The 22,568-nt window shown below is 31.5% G+C and overlaps 1 protein-coding gene across 1 annotated transcript in view; it reads left to right on the top strand.

Annotated features, from left to right (window-relative positions):
- Positions 1 to 22,568, top strand: part of NBEA (neurobeachin) — a 699,286-nt gene that overhangs the window by 374,163 nt on the left and 302,555 nt on the right. Inside the window, 2 exon segments of the mRNA XM_074303499.1 lie at positions 2,695 to 2,803; positions 6,462 to 6,628. Of these exon segments, the coding sequence (XP_074159600.1) occupies positions 2,695 to 2,803; positions 6,462 to 6,628 (276 nt within the window).

The following is a 22,568-nucleotide window of genomic DNA, read 5'->3' as shown; positions in this document are numbered from 1 at the left end:
TAAATGCATATTTACTTCTGTGTACATATTTATCTGCACCAGTAGAAATTTTGCTTCTTAAGCTCAGAAACAGTTTTATTTTTGTCTTGCCTAACTTTTTGACTTGTAAATAGTAAGAACTTAATAAATGCTTATGGATTCATTGATGGCATTCCTATTTACTGAATTGCCTCAGATGGCCTGCTGGTCCATTGGAACAATGTCTATTTAATCAAGATGAGCTAAATCTACAGCTAGAGACAGCTAGTACAGTGGATAGAGTGCTAAGCTTAAAGTCAGGAACTTAGTATTGTTCAGTAGTTACAGTCATGAGCATCTCTTATGTGTCAAGACGCTCTGTCAAGTACTTTACAAATGCATCTCATTTACAACAGTTCTATGAGGTAGGTGCCTCCATTTTGCAGTTGAAGAAACTAAGGTCACTCAGCTAGTGTCTGACACTTATTAGCTGACAAGTCCCCTGTCTGCCTCAGTTTCAGCATCTGTAAAAGGAGTTGGAAAGGGAAATGGCAGACTACTCCAATATTTGTAGCAAGGAAAACTTAAATGAGGTCAGGAATCTTTCCTATTCTCTTTCCCTTCACTCCCTTTCCCTTCTTTTCCCTTTCTTCTCCTCCCCTTTCCTTTCTTCTTTCCTTTCCCTGTTTATTTTCTTCCTTCCATTCTTCCATCCATTACTGACACCTCCTGCCTTCATTGTCCTCCTTCAAGACTCAGTTAAAATCTCATTTTCTGCACATAGCCTTTTCCAGTCCTCCTTATTACTATCATGTTCCCCATATAGATTACTTTCCATGTGTTATACACAAATCTTAGATCTATAGCCAATTGCTTATTCTCTTCCCCCATTCAAATAAGAGCTCTTTGAAGTTAGGGGCCACGTTTTTTGCTTTTTTTTGTAAAGCACTTAGCATGTTGCCTGGCACATAAGATATGCTCCTTATATAAGTCTCTAGGCATAGCACAATGTGTGCCAGACAACTACACATGCTTGTTACATAATCTACATTTTGGGGACTTTCTTAGAAATTATTTATAATAAACTATTATGCATTTTGCCCCTGTAGTGGTGATGAAAGTGGTCTTTTCAATTGTTTCAAAGTTTGTCATTCTCTTAAACTAGCCTCTGTTAATTGACCAAACTGTTAGCAGTTGAGAATTAGTTGTCCCACTAAGTTCTCCTTGTCCTTCTATTCAACTGAACAAAAATTTATTAAATTTCTATTATATACAGCAATAGTCTGACAAAAAAAAAATGCCAGAATCCCATCCAGGAACTCTAAATATAAATATTGAAAAATCTTTTTTGTGACTCTTGTTGAGTTTCTTTGCAAATTATGAAAAAGTATTTTTCAGTGAAAAATCCTCTGACTTTGAAATGTATTTTACTACAATTTTCTTTTTTCTTTTCTTTTCTTTTTTTTTTTTTTTTTTTATAATTTCAGGTGATTAGGATTAAAATTCTCTCTGTCTAGTTATTCTGGTATCTTAATTTAGTTTTTTAGATATAATTTTATTTTTTCACAAATTATAATTGTAAAAGATTTTTTCAATCTTTATAATAACTTAATATCTTTTACTGCCCTTATCTTTATTTTTCCCAAAAGCTAGAGAGAATTCCCACTGGAATATGCTTATATCATTTTCAGTTAGTATTGAGAGATTACTGGCACATATTGCTGTTTCACATTTCCTACTATTGTCAAAGATTGTCAGTACTGCCTCTGTCATACTTGCCCATACCATTCTCATGAGATGAAGAGTGACAGGGCAGTTATTTAACCCAAATCTCATCATAGAGTAATTAATTCTGTGTCAGACAAGACATAGATTTTGGAAAGACTTCTACTGACAACTATCTTGGACTTAATTTTTCTCAATACTTACATAACTAATTTGGAACAAAGAAATTATGCAACTATCAGATGTATAGGTAATACAAACCAGATACTGAAAATCACTTTAGAAATATTAAAATATAGTCCATCATAGCAAAATATTGATAAGAAAATGCAATGAAATCAAATCAACTCAAAAGAGTATGTATAATTTTCTGGGAAAAGTTATTTACATAATATACTGCAGAGATTACAAAATTAGATTGTATAATTATAGAACATTATTGTTGTAGGGATTCCTGTTTGATACTAAGCAGTCCCCATTGGGAGTCATTTGTTCACTTATGATTAAAGTTATCTTGGTCAAAGTTTACATGATTATTCCTTTTCTCAGGAATTGAAGAACTATAGAATTTTAGAACTGGCAGCCCTCTTAGAGATCATCTATTCTACCCTCCCCTTCAGTGTAGAAATTTCTTCTATAGTATCCCTAAAAATAATAATCAGACCTTTGTTTTAATGTAGTTAATAAAGAAATTATAAGGCCACTCACTTTTGTTAGACATCTTTAAAACTTTTCGTTTTCTTCAATTTAAAATCTTTCTAAAAACAAATTTCATTAACTGAAATTGTATTTACAAGCTCTATTATGATTTTCACATTTATGTAAGAATTCATTAGTATATTTTTGTTTTAAAAGTACTCTGAAATAGAAACAAACACAAAAAATAATTTTGCTTAATAGTTTAATCAATTTGGATGATAGTTTAATATTTGCAGTATTCTGATTCTTGAAAGAATTTGGAAGAGTCAAAACTATAAACAGAAGTTAATCAAATACTTTTTTTTACTTCAGATTGTTGTGTCATGCTATGAAAGATCACATAGTGCGTGTTGCCAATGAAGCAGAGTTTATTTTGAATCGACAGAGGGCTGAGGATGTGCACAAACATGCAGAATTTGAGGTAAGTTTTTGAGAAGAGATGGAAATTCACCTTTTCTGTTTTAGACAGACATTACTTACATATAACACAACAAAAAAAAGTGATTGTTCTCTTATTTTTAAGAAAGAAAAAATTCTTTGAAGGCATTAAAAAAAATTTAATTAAAAAGAAAAATAGATAGTTTATTTTCTCATCTGTTCCCATGAAAGCCAGGAGAATATTCTCAACTTGAAGATATACTTTAATCAGAATGTTTAATAATGTGATATAGCAGAAGATCAAATATTTAAACAGAATTTATTAACTTTATTTAGGGAAATGCAAATAAATTTTAATGTAATTTTTTAATTTGCCAGATTTTCCAAACCACTAGAAAGATGATGAAGGTAATGGAGTGATAGTAAATAGTACTATAGTAGTAATAGTAAAGAACTAACAGTTTTATTAACCATTCTACAAATTGTCCTACTTATCAATCCAGTATTTAATTCAGTATGGCATTAATTTCATTTTAATTTTCTTGTGTATTATCTAATAGATTACTTCTAAAGCATTGCTATTTTGTCATTTAGTTGTCAAAATCATTAAGCTCTAAGAATAGTTTGAAAAATGCCTTTCACCTCTAATGTAAAGTAAGATGTAATATTCAAATTCAGTTTTTATAAGAATACCCAAAATATTTTAAAATGTTTTTTTGTTTCTTTTGTGGTTTTACATTTTCATTATTTGCCCCATTTGTACTGATAATCTAGTATGTATTCCATTTAAAATCTCCTGAATTCATTATTTTTAAATATTTTATTAGGCAATATTTGCTGCATTCCTTTTATGAAACCAAATTTATTATTTTCTCATATTAGTATCTAAGATATTTGGGTGAGCTTGTGTTACAATTGGTTTGAACTATCATACTGAATTTAAAAAAAAAAAAAAAAAAAAAGCTGTGCTATTTTCATAACATGCACCAACAAGTATGGTTTGGTTGGGAATTGGAGACCACATTTCTAGTTTTAATGAGGTTCTTATCTAAGTGCAGCAGCTCTCTCAAACTTATAGCCTGATGTACTATTTCTTCTGCTTTTTGACCTTGCTGTAAAGTATGAGACGCAGAGATATCTGTTGTTGTTTTCAGTACACTTAACCTTTACTTCACTTTTTCAGTCCAGACATCAGGTACTTGTCATATGGTTCTGCAACAACTTTATCACCATCTGTATACTAGATATTTTAAATTTTGATAAAAAGCAAATTTACAATAAAGTATATATCAAATTGAAATTTCATATTGCCTTAACAATAAATAACATTGGATCTTTATCAGGATATGATGCAGTAACCTAAGATGACAAGAAAAGATCAAGTTATCTGTTCTTTGAAGAATATATTTAAGTATACAGTCTGTCAGAACTCTAAACAAAATGAGAATATTCAATTAATTTCTAGCTTCTGTTAGCAAATAAGATTTGGAATATTAACTAAATTCCCTAAAGGAATTAGCCTTAACTCAATCTTCTTTTCCAGTAAGAAAACCAAGATGTTTTATAGAATATATACATTTTAATTGTATTTGTCATATGAAAACCCCTAAGATGAAATTTAAAGCAAAAAGATAATATTTATAAGGTTTACCACTTAGTTAACATCTAGAGTGCTTTAATGTAGGTCCCTTATCATTCCATTGTCACTGTGAAGATTATACGATGGTTTAGAACTTTTGGAAATATTAGCTATAGATTATATACTTATATATCTCACTTAAGAAAAATGAATATCGTATATTGTTTCTAGGTTTTGTTCAATAATTGTAACTTGATTTTTAAACTTAACTGTTACATGTTTTTCTCTAGGCTACAACTGACTTAATACATGAATGTATGTTTTACCCTTGTTTTAAAGCATGCATTATTGTATATTGGATTTTGTAATTATATGAATCAAGGTTCTTTTAAGAAATTAAAAGAATATTTGTGGGAATTTTGTAAAGCTTGTTTTATAAACCTCATATAAAGAAGGAAAGTCAGATGTATTTTATGATGGTAATTTCATAGTTAACATTCATTTTGTTAGCCTCTGTAATTGTTAAGAAAGAAAAATGAAAATTTAATTTTACTGTCCAATGAACTGATGAAATATTAACCTCATTACTGAGGCAGATCATTGTACTAATTGGTGCTTCCCTGTACAAGAAGATAAATTGAAAAATGAATTAACCCTTTACAGATTGCAACAGTGGCTACTTTTCAAAAGTAATAAGATAGAATAGTGATCTGTAATAGTAAATGGGCTGCATACACAGAAATATTAAATGCCTAAGTATTTACAACAAAAAGCTTATTTAGAAATATATAGAAAAAGCAAAATCATTTGGTAGGAGTACAAGGGGCAAAAAGAAGGAAAATTCTAACAACTGGAGGGATTCTGAAAATGTATCTGTACAAGGTAGCACTTGAACTACTTTGGCCTTGAAAAGACCTGAAAGTTCTTGGATTGTATAGCGAAGTAAATTCCTAACTCTACAAAGGCTAATAATGAATAGCCATGTTCTAAACTAGAGATGGATAACATAAGGCTGGCAGAATCATTTGCTAAGGCAGCTGCAGGTGACGATGAACTGAAAGCTAGGTATAATAACCTTCCACTGCTTGAGTTCTATAAGTTGATAATTTCGTATGGCCCACAAATGATGTTATAGCTATCCAAATGGTTCTTGTCAGAAAAAAGGTTCTCCACCCCTATCTGCAGACAAACACTGCAGATAGTGAATTGAATATGAAGAGGAGAGTTAGCTAGATTTATATGGTACTTTTAATGATAATCCCAAGTTTTTCCTGAAATAAAAGTAAAAAAAAAATTCTACCAGTAAGATTATAGCATACCAATCTCTAGAAAAAATAAGTGCTAGTGAAGAAGAACATGATTTTCCACTTGAAAATTCACAGGAGGACACAAACTAAAGTCACAAAGTGAAAGTATTTGATTTGTACAGATGATTTCCATATATATATTTTTGGCCCTAGTCTGGTTCCTGAGGTATAATGACAAATTTCCAACTGTCTCTTATATATTAGAAATTGCCCCTTTCAGAAGCACAGAAAGCTCATTATATCCAATATAAAATCCATTCTCTTTGTCCTTAGGCTTTTGTTTCCTATAATATTGCTGACAGGGTAATATTATCCTTCATTTATGATTTTTAGTTTTGGAAGGAGCACTCACTCACATGAATGAAATTATAATGATCAAAATAAGGAAGTATGATAATTTTTTTTTTTCCCCTACTGAACCACATTAGATTTTAAGTTTAAAAAGCAAAGACCAAGGAATCTTATGGTTTTGATTTATGTCACCAATTAGAACAGGAGCCCTAGAGTAGATACTTGGAGGTGAAAGAGTTAAGTGTTCCAAGGTCTAGTTCCTAGTCCAAGGCATAGCAATTGATGAAATTGTCACGAATAAAAGGATTACGAAATCTCATAGTCCTGTAATGTGAGTTATTCTAATTGTTTATCTGAGCACAAGAAAAAGAAAAATCCAATCCATAAGAAAAAAAAAATCTGCATTAATAATTGAATCTTTGTATAGAGTTACTTATTTCCACCTTTTATTTGTGGTCGAAATATAATTCTATTTTATAACAGTAGAAAAATTAATCATTGTAAATTGTTGTGTTCTTCTGTAGTCACAGTGTGCCCAATATGCTGCTGACCGAAGAGAAGAAGAAAAGATGTGTGACCATCTTATCAGTGCTGCTAAGCATCGGGATCATGTCACAGCCAATCAGCTGAAGCAAAAGATTCTTAATATTCTCACAAACAAACATGGGGCTTGGGGAGCTGTATCTCATAGGTGAGTTTCTAGTATCAATCTTTAGAAAAGCAAAATATGACAAAGCTAATTATACTTATTGGAAAGCAATTTTTAAAATGTATTGCCAGTTGTTTGTTTTCCCCTAGAAATTGTTCCATGATTTAAATTTAGGATTAATCATTTAACTATTTGATCTTATTTTTCTCATTTGTCAACTGAAGGTAGTTGGAACACATAACTTATTTTCTTTTTTTTTTTTTCTTTTTTTTTTTTTTCCCTGAGGCTGGGGTTAAGTGACTTGCCCAAGGTCACACAGCTAGGAAATGTTAAGTGTCTGAGATCAAATTTGAACTCGGATCTTCCTGAATTTAAGGGTGCTGCTCTATCCACTGCGCCACCTAGCTGCCCCCATGATTTTAATTTATCAAGCTTTCTTATACCAGCTTCTCAGAGACTCAAATACGAGTATTTTAATCTTTATCTTTCAAATCATGCTTCAAGATTTGTGAATGACCTAAAAACCTAAATATTACTGTTTTGCTTATTTAATTTGTATCAATCTATAATGCTTTACCTAATGCTCTCCTTTACAAAAACAATAGGTTTTTTTTTTTCTTTAATGTAAGTTATTTTTTTTTTCAAACTGGCTTTTTTAGAAGAAGGCATTTTAATTTTTCATGGAAATGTTTCTATTCATTCTTCTATAGTATTAACAATTCTTCAAATACAAGAAAAAAATAGATTCATCATAAAGATTTTCTTCTGTGAAGTGTTGCAAAGAACCTGTGGCTTCATTATTCTTTTGAGACACAAAAATAGATCTGAAGTCATAACTACCTAGCCTCAAATCCTAACTCCAGCACTTCCTGTCTTTATTAAGACATACGTATGATTTAGCCTCTTTGATTCCAAATCCAAGATATAAAACAAAGCATATTTTTGAGAACCGTGGCATAATGGACGGAGTTCAGTTCCCACCTCTCATACTTCCTAGATGAGTGACCATGGGCAAGTTACTAATTTGTTAATGTTCACAAAAATATCTGTATCATCTCTCTCAGAGTTATTTAGAAGCTTGTATAAAATATTTATAAAATGCTTTTTGCAAACTTCAGAATGATATATGTTATTTTTAATTATAGCATCTAATTCCTTTTTTCTTTTGCTCAGAAGTAATTTCTTATTTATATACCCCAAGAAATATTACTAACTATTATGACTATTCTACTGTATCATTTCATGACAGCTCAGTTTGACAAGTTTCTGTATGTTAACTGTTACTACTTCCTAAATCCTGGGCAAGCTACTCAATTTCTCCTTAAGTCAAGCAACTCCTTAAGTTTTATTATTTACTAAGTCAAGGATGAGTTGTGAACTGAGTCATGGGGCAGAGAGCCCACTCCAAAAATTCCTTATACTGATTAAGGTCACATTCTTTTAATTATGTTAATTCTTTTAATACTATATAATGATGTTTTAGACTAGCAGGCAATTGAAAAGACTGGTCTTTAGTATTATTAATGCAGAATTAACTCTCTAATTGTTTTGAGGGTCAAGAAGGAAGTGGAGATGGGGCATCAAGATGATGATCAGAATAGTCTTGACCTGTTGTCCTGCAATGTCCTGGTGGCTGAGGGGATTTTTAGTTTTGGTTTGGTTTGCCTTACTGTTTGAGGTTGAGTGCAGTGAATAGAGCATTGGGCTTGGAGTCAAGAAGACCTGAGTTCAAATTTAGCTTCAAATACTTAGGTAGTTGTGTGAACCTGGGCAGGTCACTTAACTTCTGTTTTTCTCAGTTTCCTAAGCTGTAAAATGAGAATAGCATGAGCTACCTTGGGTAGTAGTGAGGATCAAAAGAGATATCTGTAAAGGACTTTGCATAGAACATGACACAGAGTAAGCGCCTACTAAGCTTGTTCCCTTCCCCTGCCTCCACCATGGTATTTTACATATAGTATATGGGTTCCGGCTTTATCTGTTTTCTTTTTTTTGTGGACATTTTCTTCATGGATGAAAATTGCACTCCCTCAATATCTTAGTAAATAGACTCCTTGAGATGTGCTGTGGTTAAATAAATTCATGCCCTAAAGATTAACTTTCTGAGGAAATGCCTTTCTTTACTTGGCCAGGTTGTTCTTTGGACAATATGCCCATAGCATGCCATTAGGCCTGAAATTTTGTATGGCAGATCTGACAGATCACTTAGCATTTATTATGCATTTGGCATATGCTTTATACTGCTAGGTACTGTGTGTTGTAAAAAAAAACAAAAGTCTTTGCCCTCAGGGAGGCTGCATTTTATTAGGAAGCAAAATGTATTTAAGTAAATTTAAAACATGCAAAATAAATTCTAGATGATTTGGGAAGGTAAAGCACTTTGTGCCTGGAGAGATCACAAAAGGCTCTTGTGAAGATGGCAGTGAGCTGAAATTTGAAGCAATATTGAAGGTTCTGAGAGGCAAAGTAGAAAAGCATTCACTTTGAGCACAGAAGATGCACCATTGTGTTGGGGGAACAGTAAGAAGACTAGTTTGACTTGTATTGTGTAATATAGGAAATAAGGGAGATATAAGGTAGTCCAGGAAAAATGACCTGGTCACAGACTAAAAGGCATTAGATCCCAATCAGATGAATTTGTATTTATTCCAGAAATAACAGTGAGTCTCTGGAAGTTTTTCAACAGGGAAGTGACATCATCAATTCTGTACTTTTAGAAGTAGCATTTTGACTACTCGGTAGAGGATAAATTGAAGAGGCTTTGAGTAAGGAAACCAGTTGATAGACTGTTTCAGTAATTCCAGTGAGAGGTGATACCATGGTGATTGTGGTGGTTATGCTTTCTGATAGTTCAATTAAATTACCTGTCCTCTATCCATTTTCCAGGTCAGTTGTTTTTACTATGAGATATTTTATATTCTCCCTCTGGGATTTCTTGTTACTCCATTGCAGCATAAATTTCCCAGTTTTCTTGGCTAGAAAGATTACTCACTGTGATTCTTTATTTGATTTATCAATCAAGAGGGCTTGTATTAGAGAATTTGGGCTATACTTCTTTCACCTATTCTGCCTTCTTGACTGACTGCTGCTTTCTTTTTTAAGGAGGATAATCTTAGATTATATACAGCTACTAGGGAATTGTAACTGAAGTAGAGAACTGGAAATAGATCCCAGAAATAGGCAAATTTGGATTAATAATCATGGTCAGTACTCTTATGAAGATACTAAAAAAAAAAAAAAAAAAAAGTGGTGCAATCAGATACCTTCCTAATTTTTTTTTTAAGAAAAAGGAAGAGAATTGTATTAGTAAACTAATAGATTAGTGAATTTGAATTCAATTCCTAGAGTTATTCTTGAGTTAAAAGCAAAATTTAAAAATAATATTTGATTTTCCTTCAATTACATGTAAAATTGTTTTAATGTTCATTTTTTTTTTAAAGTTTTAACTTCCAAATTCTATCCCATTTTGCCTGCCACCTCCTGGGGCCAATAAACAATCTGATAGGGTAACACATCTTAAATTGTGTAAAACATTCCCATGTTACCTATTTTGTGAAAGGAAGAAAAGAAGGAAGGAGGAATCCCTAATCTATATTCAGACATCATTTCTTTCTCTGGAGGCAGATAGCTTGCTTCATCATCAATTCTTTGGGATTTTATTGAATCTCATTTTATTGCTGAAAATAACCAAGTAATTCACAGTTCTATATCATAGAGTATTGCTGTTATTGTATACAATGTTCTCCAGGTTATCCTCATTTCACTTTGTATAAGTTCATGCAATTCTTTCTAAGTTTTTCTGAAAATACCTTGCTTATCATTTTTTAAAGCTCAGTTATACTCTGTTAACAATCATATACCTGAATTTGTTCTGTCATTTCTTTGATAGACATTTCCTCAATTTCCAATTCCTAGCTACCTCAAAAAGAGATGCTATAAACATTTTTGAACAAATGGATCCTTTTCCTTTTTTAAAAAGGATATTTATTAGATACTTTTGCTGAATCAAAAGATATGCACAATCTTTTGGGTATAGACATTCCAAATTGCTCTACACAATGATTAGATCAGTTTACAACTCCATTATCAATGCATTTGTGTTCCAGTTTTCCCATATCCTCTAATCATAAACATTATTTTCCTTTTTTGCATATCACTCAATGTAATAGTTGTGAGATGGCAGGTACCTCAAAGTTGTTTTAATTTGCATTTCTAATCAAAATGATTTAAAGCATTTTTTCATATGTCTATAGATAACTTTGATTTCTTCACTTGAAAATTGCCTATTAATATCTTTTGATCATTTATCAATTGGGAAATGATTCATATTGTAAATTTGATTCAGTTCTCTATGGAATTTGAGAAATTATTGATAAAAATACTTGCTGTAAAATTTTCCCCAGTTTTCTCCTTTCCTTTTAATACTGATTGCATTAGTTTTGTTTGTGCAAAAACTTTTTAATTTTATACAATCAAAATGATCCATTTTATATTTTGTAATTCTCTCTGTATCTTGCTTTGTTCTAAATTCTTCCCTTATCCACTGATCTGACATGTAAACTATCCCATGTTCTTTTAATTTGCTTATGGTATCACCATTTTTGTGTAAATCACATATCCATTTTGACCTTATCTTTGTGTATAGTGTTCAAGATACAGTCTATGTCTAATTTCTGAATACAATTTTCCAGTTTTCTTAACAGTTTTTGCCAATGAATTTTGTTCCCAAAGCTTGGATCTTTGGGTTTACAATATATTGTGTATCTAAAGTATGTTACTGATCCATCATTCTACTTTTTATCCAGTACCAAATTGTTTTGATAATTTCAGTTTTATGATACATTTTGATATCTTGTACAGCAGGACCACCTTCCTTCATTTCTTTGTTCCTGTTTTTGTTGATTTCCTTGATATTGTTATCTTTTGTTCTTACAAATGAATTTTTTTGTAGCACTATAAGATAATTTTTGGTAGTTTGATATGGTGCTGAATAAGCAGATTAATTTAGGCAGAATTATAATTTTTGTTAATTGGCTTAACCTCCCCATGAGCAATTAATACATTTCTGATTGTTTAGATCTGATTTTATTTGTATAAAAAGTTTTTTTTTTGTAATTTAGTTCATATTTAGTTCATTCCTGAATTTGTCTTGGTAGACTCTCAAATATTTTATAATTGTTTACAGTTATCTCAAATGGAATTTCTCTTTCTATTTCTTGCTGCTAGATTTTGTTGTTTATAAATAGAAATGCTGATGATTTATATGGGCCTTATTTTGTATACTGCTACTTTCCTAAAGTTGTTAATTATTTCAATTAATTTTTAGGTGGTTCTCTAGAATTCTCCTTCCAATCATCTTTTTTAAAAAATTGAAGAGTACTGTGAATGTCTCCCTATGGAAAGTGATCTTTTTTTTTTTTTTTTTTTTTTTTTTTTTTTTTTTTTTTGATAGGAAGTTGAAAGGCATTTCAGGATTTGAACAGTTTTTTTTTTTACTAATACTCTAATCTGTAGAATCTTTTATCATCACTATCAATAAACATTTATTAAGTGTATACTTTTTGTGATGCATTAGATTTGATAGGGGAATAATTTGTTTTTCTGGAACATTAAGGAACTGTGTAGAAGGCATAGGCAGAAAATATGTAGATAAGTTTTCAGTGGCCCATATAGATGTTATTTCTCTGAAAGGTATTGGCTTCAGAAATTGTGACTAAATTCTTTAAAAAGCAGTGCACTACTAACTGAGATTCTGTGGCAACAAATTACACAATAATAATATGGTAAATTTAGTTTAATACTGTTATCATTCAATATATGGTTAGTTTGGTAGAAGCTTAATGAGAAACTTCATTGGTATGTGAATAAATACAAAATGTTCAAAGGCAATGCTGACAGAGCTTAATTTGTACAGTCTACAAAAATGAAAAGACTACAAACATTTGATAACAAATTTTCATCTAAAGGTCAGACTAAAAAATTCAGAGGTGTTTATCAACAAAATTATATCTCCAAGGAAATGTTTTTTTGCCTGTTATGAACTAATGAAATCAATGACTGAAATATAAGAGGGATTGTGATATATAAGTGGAGAGAGAATACATTAATAAGATCATAGATCTTTTGAAATAATGAAGTGATTAAGAATAAAGAACACAATCAATAGTTGGGAAACTAAATGAGGCCCTTTACTTACTTTGGAGTACCTCCCAAAGTCTGAAGAAAAAAACTTTGCATTTTGTTCATGAAAAACACACATATACACATATGAAACTCTTTGTGTATGTGTGTGTGTGTTTTATAAATTTTATTACTAAAGTATCTTTATTTGCTATTTAGCCTACAAAACTTATAAATGTTCACTATTTTATAACAAATGCCTTAGGTTACAGCAAAATTATCTCATTCTGTCATTCTTTATTTACATGTTAATTATGAAATCTATACCAAGCTATATAAAGTACATTTTAAACTGTAACATCTGGCTTTTGGGCAGACATCTAAGGCATTTTTGTTGCAATCACTGGAGATAGTACATTATTAAACTAGTGAGGAAATCTCAAGATTCTTTTGATGTGTCTTTTTTGAGCGTGCCCCTCAGTTTGGAAGATTTTTGTTTATATTTTTCTGTATTCTATAAAATAATGTATGGGCTTTAAGTCCGTTTATTTTATTTTTAAATGTTATTGAAGAAAGTGAAAAGACTTTGAGATTTATGTAGATATACAATATAGTTAAGTCAGTGGTTTTTTTTCTTTGAAAATAATTTTGTTCATTTTACATCTTCATATGATTTATATTTTCTTAATAGAAATAAAATGTTTTTATAATGATTATATATTGTATATGCACCCAAAAGAAAAGTATGGTAATGTATCAGACAATAAACATCTCTTGATATTTGTAGTTTCCTATACATTAATCTCTTTTGTCAGTAACAAAGGCTCTTGATTAGATGGGAAGGCTTGCTTGCCCTAGAGTACTGGGTTTTGAAATTAGCTGTCATGGATGCATTGTAGAGAAAGAATACTATTTATGTTTTTGGAATTTTAAGTAACTTAGTAAAACCCTTTGGAATATACAGACATAACTTTTTTTACTATCATCACTGCTCACTTAATCTTGTGACCTTGACATGGTAGTGCTCTCAGAAAGCTCTCTTAAGGTCTTTCAGGAAAAGAGATAAACATCAGAACTTAATGATTTGTTGATTTTAGAATTAACTATGATGTAAATAAGGCATAGATACTGAATTTTACAAAATGTACTACCAAACAATTTTTGTACCAACCAATATAGATACTTAAAGGAAACTGCTAAAATGTTGAGATTTGTCTAATTGATATTGATTATAAATAACAATATAATAACTTTTCATTTCCCCTGATACTTTAATATTTATTTATTTTTGTATTATCTTTTAAAAATTCTTTATATTCTTGTTAGTCAAATAGTACTTTTTAAGCACCTACTTTATGCTAGTCACTGTGCTTAAAGGCTAAGAATTCTAAGGCAACACATAAGAGTCTACCATTACCAATTAGTTCATAGTCTAATGAGGGAGCTAGCTATTTGAGGTGAATTGTAGAATCTCAGAGGGAAGTCACTAAGGTTAAGGAAGATAGGGAAAATTTATTACAAAAGATGGGCCTTCAGCTGAGACTTGAAGGAAAACAGAAAAGTAGGAAGATCCAGATAAAAAGTGTAAGCATTCTTGCTGTGGGAGGGAGAGCCAGATAAAATGATCAGTCAAGAAGTGAAGTGTACTTAAGGAATTGCAAGGAGATCACTGTCACTGTATCATGGAATACATATAGGGGAATAAGGTGTAAAAAGATTGGAAAGGTAGGAAGGGGCTTTATAAATGGCTTTAAAAGCCCAACAGAGGAGTTAAGATTTATTCCTGAAAGTACTAGAAAGCCACTATACTTTTTTGAGTAGGGGAGTTATATGATCAGACCCAAGTTTTGGGAAGATCATTGGACAAGTGAGTGAAAGATGTGTGATGAAGGAGTAAGAGAAGACAAAGAGGGGAGACTAGTCAGAAAGTTGGGTTACTGAGAAGATGATGGTAATCTCTGTAGTAATAGAAAAGTTAGTTCAGTTTTAGACATTTATAGTAACTTTTTCCATATTTTTTAATGTTAGTTTAGGCATTGCATTTTCTCTAAAACTCATGAATTTTCTGTCAATATTAGATGGTCCTCCCCTATGTGAATTTTGACTCTTTTCATAAATGAATACAAAGTTGTTTATAATAAACATTTAGACTGACATAGATTAATAAAAGAAATTAAGTCATTTTAATTCTGATGAATATACTCAGTATGTTGAGTATATTAGTTTTACTGAAACTAGTTTTCCCTTCTCACTCTCTGAGCAAATCAAATTCATTCATTACTACTTAGGTTATTGTTGTCGAAGGGTTTCAATCTTATTCTACCCTTTGTGATCCTGTAATTGTTTATCTCTGTCATTAAATGAGATTTTTAAAAGTTGAATCTGTTTTTTCAGAATTTTCCCAATAAAAAAAAGTAATTCTTCAAGCTGAATTTAATTTACTGTATTTTATTTCTGTAGATAATAAAATACCTGCTTAGTGATAGAACCTGTTATTTCAATGGCATATAAACTCCCTGAGTGATGAAACTTCCTCTATCACTATTAGTTTCTCTTCCTTCTCTGTATTTATCATGTCAGAGTTGCCTAAAGTAATGAGAGGTTGACTCTTCCACAAACACATAGTCAGGAGTAAATATTAAGAGATGGGATTATGAATCTAGGATTACCTGTTCTTGAGGCTGAACCTCTATCCATTTTACCAGCATGTTTCTTTGTTATAATTTATATTATTTGGGCATCCAAAAGGTATCCAAAAAACGTAAAAAAAAAAAAAAATCTTAAAGCACTTTCAGTGGCAGAATAACAGGTTCTTGTTAAACCACTGAGGCAGAGAAAGCAAAGAAAATAAGGTGACTGATACTTATTAGAAAAGAAAACCAAACACTACAAGAGAGAAACCAAATATTAAAGTAAACCAAATTCAGTCAGCTGTCTTTACTGATTTAAACTTAGACCATTAGCACTGAGATGAATTAAAACAATCTTTTATACAGCAAACATTGATATGTGCTAGTAAATAAATAGCTTCTTCAGGTTTGGGCAACTATGGGATGAAAAAAATAATTCCTCCATTTTAACAACTTTTCAAGTCAGGATAGATCATAAAAATGTGGCTCCAATATAATTTATGTGGAAGCTGCAAATTATTATGTCTCCTTGAAGAGACATATTTTGTCCCTGAGGACAGGGTTAGAATACAAACTATTTCTCAGAAAATAAACACAGCTCCTTTCTATACTCATTATTCAGTGTACAAAGTTGCAGTCAAACATTCTATATGTGAAAATATTGCCCAGAGGTAGAGAATAGGACATTACATGAAACAGTATTTTATCCTTTAACCATCAGATGAGAATTCCTTTTATTCCATAAATATTGTAAAATTAAATATGGCAACTATTTAGGCAAAAAATCTTTTGGAGTTAAAAATGAAATGTTCCAAAATAAGATATCATATGGATATTTTTACACTTTTTAGGCCAGCTATCTCCAAAAGACTAAGGGACTTTTGAGAATACATGCTTGTATATATTACTATGTGGTGCTTGCCTAGCTTGTGATAATACAGGTTTGTAACAGGTAATAAAGCAAAACAAATGAACAATTCAGCAGGGTCTTTAGTTGACATTATTTACATTAGACATTTTTTTTTTTTTTTTTTACTATTTAACTATTTGTATGGGAGAATGTTGTTGTGGAATGAGAAGCTTCCTTGGTATCATTGTGTATAGTCTGGTAATAAAATGTCTTAAATCTTGAGAATCCTTTTTCAGAAAGAAGGTACCTTGATAGCCATCTACTTTGAACTTAATTAATTGGGAATCTAAAGTTTATATCCCAGTTATCATTCTGTGATTTTTAGGAATGTAAGCTCTTTAAGAATAGGGATTGTCAAATTTGGATTCTTTATATACACTACATATGTTTGTCTAATTGAACTTAAGTTAGGAAAAAATTCTGTACCACATACACTGATCAATCCTCAAGTCAAGGCTATAGTTCACCACCTTATCCTTTAAATTATACTCATAGAGCATCAGCCCTGGAGTCAGGAGGACCTGAATTCAAATCTGGCCTCAGACACAACACTTCTTAGCTGTATGACCCTGGGCAAGTGACTTAAACCCAATTGCCTCAGCCACACACACACACACACACACACACACACACACACACACACACTTCCAAATAAATTTTGAACAAAAATAAACTATCCTTGATATTTACAGTATTCCTCAATTCCTAAATTTCTTTCCTTAAAACTCTTCTCAGCTTTCTCTGGTGACTATTCTCTTCTCCTGCAGATTTTACAGATTTGTTGTAGTACAAAACTAAAATGACTTACCTCAAGCTTAAATTTTTAATAACTGGAATTGCAAATTTTATGACAAATTTGTTAGTTGATTTTTAAATGAATACCTTGTCTTTCTTTTATTCCATATATCATGCTGGTCTTTGATAATATATGTGTTACCAAATGTATTATACTCCCCACTATTCTCAACTATAGCAGTAGTCTCCAATTTCTTCTTATTTTATTTTATCTTATAAATAACTTTCAAAATTGTTATAGTACATAGGCTTCTGTGTACATATGTACATGTACATAGGCTTGATTGTAACTTCTGAAGAAAACCCTTCAGTGGCTCCCCAATTTTGTTCTTTTTTTCTTTTTTTTTTTTTAATTAAAACTTTTTATTTTCAAAACATATGCATGGATAATTTTCACCATTTACCCTTGCAGAACCTTTTGTTCCAAACTTTTTCCCTCCCTTCCCTAAATGACAAGTAATCCAATATATGTAAAACATGTGCAATTCTTCTATACATATTTCCATAATTATTATCCTGCACAAGAAAAATCAGATCAAAAAGGAAAAAAATGAGAAAAAACAAAATGCAAACAACAAAAACAATAAAAATGCTATGTTGTGATCACACTCAGTCCCCACAATCCTCTCTCTCTGAGTGCAAATGGCTCTCTTCATCACAAGAGCAATTTGAACTGGCCTTGGTGACAAGAGTCACTTCCATCAGAATTGATCATCATATAATCTTGTTGTTGCCTTGTGTAATGATCTCCTGGTTCTCTCATTTCACTTAGCATCAGTTCATGTAAGTCTCTCCAGGCCTTTCTGAAATCTTCCTGTTGGTCATTTCTTACAGAACAATAATATTCCATAACATTCATATACTACTACTTATTCAGCCACTCTCCAATTGATGGGCATCCATCCATTCAGTTTCCAGTTTCTTGCTACTTCAAAAAGGGCTGCCACAAACATTTTTGCACATGTGAGTCTCTTTCCCTTCTTTCAGATCTCTTTGGGATATAAGCCCAATGCTAGATCAAAGGGTATGCCCAGTTTTATAGCCCTTTGGGCATAGTTCCAGATTGCTCTCCAGAATGGTTGAATCAGTTCACAACTCCACCCAGTTTATCAGTGTCCCAGTTTTCCTGAATCCCATCTAATAACGTTCATCATTATAGTTTCCTGTCATCTTAGCCAATCAGAGAGGTGTATAGTGGTATTTCAGAGTTGTCTTAATTTATATTTCTCTGATCAATAGTGATTTAGAACACCTTTTCATATGATAGAAATGGCTTCAATTCCCTCATCTGAAAATTGTCTGTTGGACAATGGCTTGAATTCTTAAGACTTTCAGTCAGTTCTCAATATATTTTAGAAATGAGACCTTTACATTGACCCACACTTAACACCGTACACCAAGATAAGGTCAAAATGGGTTCATGACCTAGGCATAAAGAATGAAATTATAAATAAATTAGAAGAACATAGGATAGTTTATCTCTCAGACCTGTGGAAGAAGAAGGAATTTATGACCAAAGAACTAGAGATCATTATAGGTCACAAAATAGAAAAATTTGATTATATCAAATTGAAAAGGTTTTATACAAACAAAACTAATGTAGACAAGATTAGAAGGGAAGCAGTAAACTGGGAAAACATTTTTATAGTCAAAGTTTCTGGTAAAGGCCTCATTTCTAAAATATGTAGCGAAGTATTGACTCTATAAGAAATCAAGGCATTCTCCAATTGATAAATGATCAAAGGATAAAAACAGACAATTCTCAGATGAAGAAATTGAAACTATGTTTAACTATATGAAAAGATGTTCCAAGTCATTATTAATCATAGAAATGCAAATTAAGACAACTTTGAGATACCACTACACACCTATCAGATTGGCTAGAATGACAGGGAAAGATAATGCAGAATGTTGGAGGGGATGTGGGAAAACTGGGACACTGATACATTGTTGGTGGAACTGTGAATACATCCAGTCATTCTGGAGAATGATTTGGAACTATACTCAAAAAGTTATCAAACTGACCATACCCTTTGACCCAGCAGTGTTACTACTGGGTTTGTATCCCAAAGAGATTTAAAGGAGGGAAAGGGACTTGTATGTGTAAGAATGTTTATGGCAGCCCTCTTTGTAATGGCCAGAAACTGGAAACTGAGTGGATGCCCCTCAATTGGAGAATGGCTGAATAAATTGTGGTATATGAATATTATGGAATATTATTGTTCTGTAAAAAATGATTTCAGAAAGACCTGGAGAGACTTACATGAACTGATGCTGAGTGAAATCAGCAGGACCAGGAGATCATTATATACTTCAACAATAATACTATATGATGATCAGTTCTCATAGATGTGGCTCTCTTCAACAATGAGATGAACCAAATCAGTTCCAATAGAGCAGTAATGAAGTGAACCAGCTACACAGAAGAACTCTGGGAGATGACTATGAACCACTACATAGAATTCCCAATCCCTCTATTTTTGTCTGCCTGCAGGCTAATTGTACACTATTTCCAAGTCTGATTCTTTTTGTACAGCAAAATAACTGTTTGGACATGTATACATATATTGTATTTAACTTATACTTTAACATATTTAACATGTATTGGTCTACCTGCCATCTGGGGGAAGGGGTAGGGGGAAGGAGGGGAAAAGTTGGAATAAAAGGTATTGCTGTTATCAATGCTGAAAAATTATCTATGCATATATATTGTAAATAAAAAGCTATAATAATTGAAAAAAAAGTAATGAGGCCTTTATCAGAACCCTTGAATATAATTTTTCCCAGTTTATTGCTTTCCTTCTAATCTTGTCTGCATTGGTTTTGTTTGTACAAAAAAAATTAACATAATCAAAATTATCCATTTTGTGTTCAGTAACTCAATTTTTCTTTGTATTTCTTGTTGCTGGACTTTTTTGGTAATATATAAAAATGCTGATGATTTATGTGTATTTATTTTGTAACCTGCAACTTTGCTGAAGTTGTGAATTGTTTTGAGTAGTTTATAGTTCATTATCTACGATTTTCTAAGTGTTCCATCATATCATCTTCAAAGACTGACAGTTTGGCTTCTTCTTAATTTCTTTCTTCTCTTCTCTCTTATTGCCAAAGCTTACATTTCTAACATAATATTAAATAGTAATAGTGATATTGGGCAACCTTGTTTAACCCCTAATCTTATTGGGAATAGTTCTACTTTATCCCCATTATATATGATGCTTACTGATGGTTTTTAATAGATGCTACTGATCATTTTAAGGAAAACTGCATTTATTCCTATATTCTCTAAGGTTTTGTATTTTGTCTTATGCTTTTTCTGCATCTATTGAGGTAGTCATATGATTTTTCTTAGTTTATGATGATAATAGTTTTCTATTAATAGCTAATTATGCTAATAGTTTTCCTAATATTGAACCAGTCCAGAGTTCTTGGTATAAATCCTACTTGGTCCTGATGTATTATCCTGGGGATAATTTGGTGTAATCTCTTTGCTAATATTTTATTTAAGATTTTTGCATCAATATTCATTAGGGAAATTGGTCTATAATTTTCTTTCTCTGTTTTGACCCTATCTGGTTTAGATATCAGCACTATATCTGTGTCATAAAAGGAATTTGGTAGCCCTCCTTCTTTCTCTATTTTTCCAAATAATTTTCATAGTATTATAATTAATTTTTCTCTAAATGTTTGCTAGAATTCACACTGGCTCTGGAGATTTTTTCTTAGGGAGTTGATTAATAGCTTTTTCAATGTCTTAATGGGACTATTTAAGTAATTTATTTCCTGTTAATCTGGACAATCTATATTTTTATAAGTATTCGTCCATTTAACCTAGATTATCAGATTTATTGACACATAATTGGGCAAAATAAATCCTAATTATTGCTCTAAATTCCTCTTCATCATTGGAAAGTTTTCCCTTTCATTTTTGAAACTTAACAATTTGATTTTCTTTCCTTTTTTTCTAATCAAATTAACTAAAGGTTTGTTTATTTTGTTGGGTTTTTTTTTTTTTCATAAAACTTAACTCTTAATTTTGCTTATCAATTCAATTTTTTGTGTTCATTTTTATTAATCTTTTATTTTCAGAATTTCAAATTTGGTATTTAATTGGGGATTTTTTATTTGTTCTTTTTTGAGCTTTTTTAGTTTCATGCCCAATTTATTTATCTTCTCTTTATCTATTTTATGCAGTTAGCATTTAGCGATATAAAACTTCCCCTAAGAACTGCTTTGGCTGCATCCCATAAATTTTGGTATGTTGTCTCATTATTGTCACTCTCTTGGATGAAATTACCAATTATGACTGTGATTTGATTTTGAGGTTTTTATATCCTAATACATGGTCAATTTTTGTGTAGGGTCCATGTATTACCAAAAAAAAAAAAAAAAAAAAAAAAAAAAAAGTATATTCCTTTCTTTCTCCATTCAGTTTTCTCCAAAAGTCTAATGTATCTAATTTTTCTTGAATTCTATTTACCTCCTTTTAATTGGGCTAGCTTTCTGGAGGTTCTCCATACGGGCCTTGGTCTCAGCAGAATAGATACCACAAGAAAGAAGGAGAATAAGAGTCCAAAGTCTTTATTGTCTCTTACACAGTCTGTGTCTGTCATAGTCTCACCAGTCTTAGTGTAAACCGGTCCCCTCCCACAATCTGATAGTCTGCCAGTCTCAACCTAGAGCAGAACTCTGGGAAAAACTCTGCAGGAGCTTTCGGTGGCAGAAGAACCACCACAAGGATGTTCAAAGATAAAATGTCTATCTTCCAGTCCTTCTTAGCCCTTTTATACCTTATTGTAATTACATCAATACAGCATAGTGATTATGTGTGAACTTAGAGAACCATTACATCACTATATTTACTCAATTCCACTGAGTTAACACCTTGTTTTAAATATACTTCTCCAGAGTTCTGGCTCTCTACATCTCCTTAACTTCTTTCTTATTTATTTTGTGGTTTGATTTATATAGTTCTGATAGACGGGGTTGAGATCCCCCACTAGTATGTTTTGCTATTTAATTCTTCTTGGCAGCTCTCTTTACTTCTCCTCTAAGAATCTGGATGGTATATCACTTGGTGCATATATGTTTAGTATTGATAATACTTAATTATCTGATACCTTTTAGTAGGATGTAGTTTCCTTCTTTATCCCTTTTAATTAGATCCATTTTTACTTTTGCTTGATCTGAGATCAGAATCTCTATTCCTGCTTTTTTTTTTTTTTTTTTTTTTAATTTCAGCTGAAGCATAATAGATTCTGCTCCAATCTTTTACCTTTATTCTGAATGTATCACTCTGCTTTAAATGTGTTTCTTGAAAGGATTCTGGCTTTTAATCCAGTCTGCTATCCACTTCCATTTTATGGGAGAGTTCATTCCATTTACATTCACAATTAAAATTACTAACTATTTCCTTTCATCTTGTTTTCCCCAAGTTTTACTTTTCTCTTTCTTTTCCCCCTTTCCTTCCTCCCTTGTATTTTACTTTTGACTACCACCTCTGTCAAACAGTACTCTTCTTTTACAG

Source organism: Sminthopsis crassicaudata, chromosome 3, assembly GCF_048593235.1.
Source record: "Sminthopsis crassicaudata isolate SCR6 chromosome 3, ASM4859323v1, whole genome shotgun sequence".
Taxonomy (NCBI): domain Eukaryota; kingdom Metazoa; phylum Chordata; class Mammalia; order Dasyuromorphia; family Dasyuridae; genus Sminthopsis; species Sminthopsis crassicaudata.
This window is presented reverse-complemented; position numbering and strand designations above follow the sequence as displayed.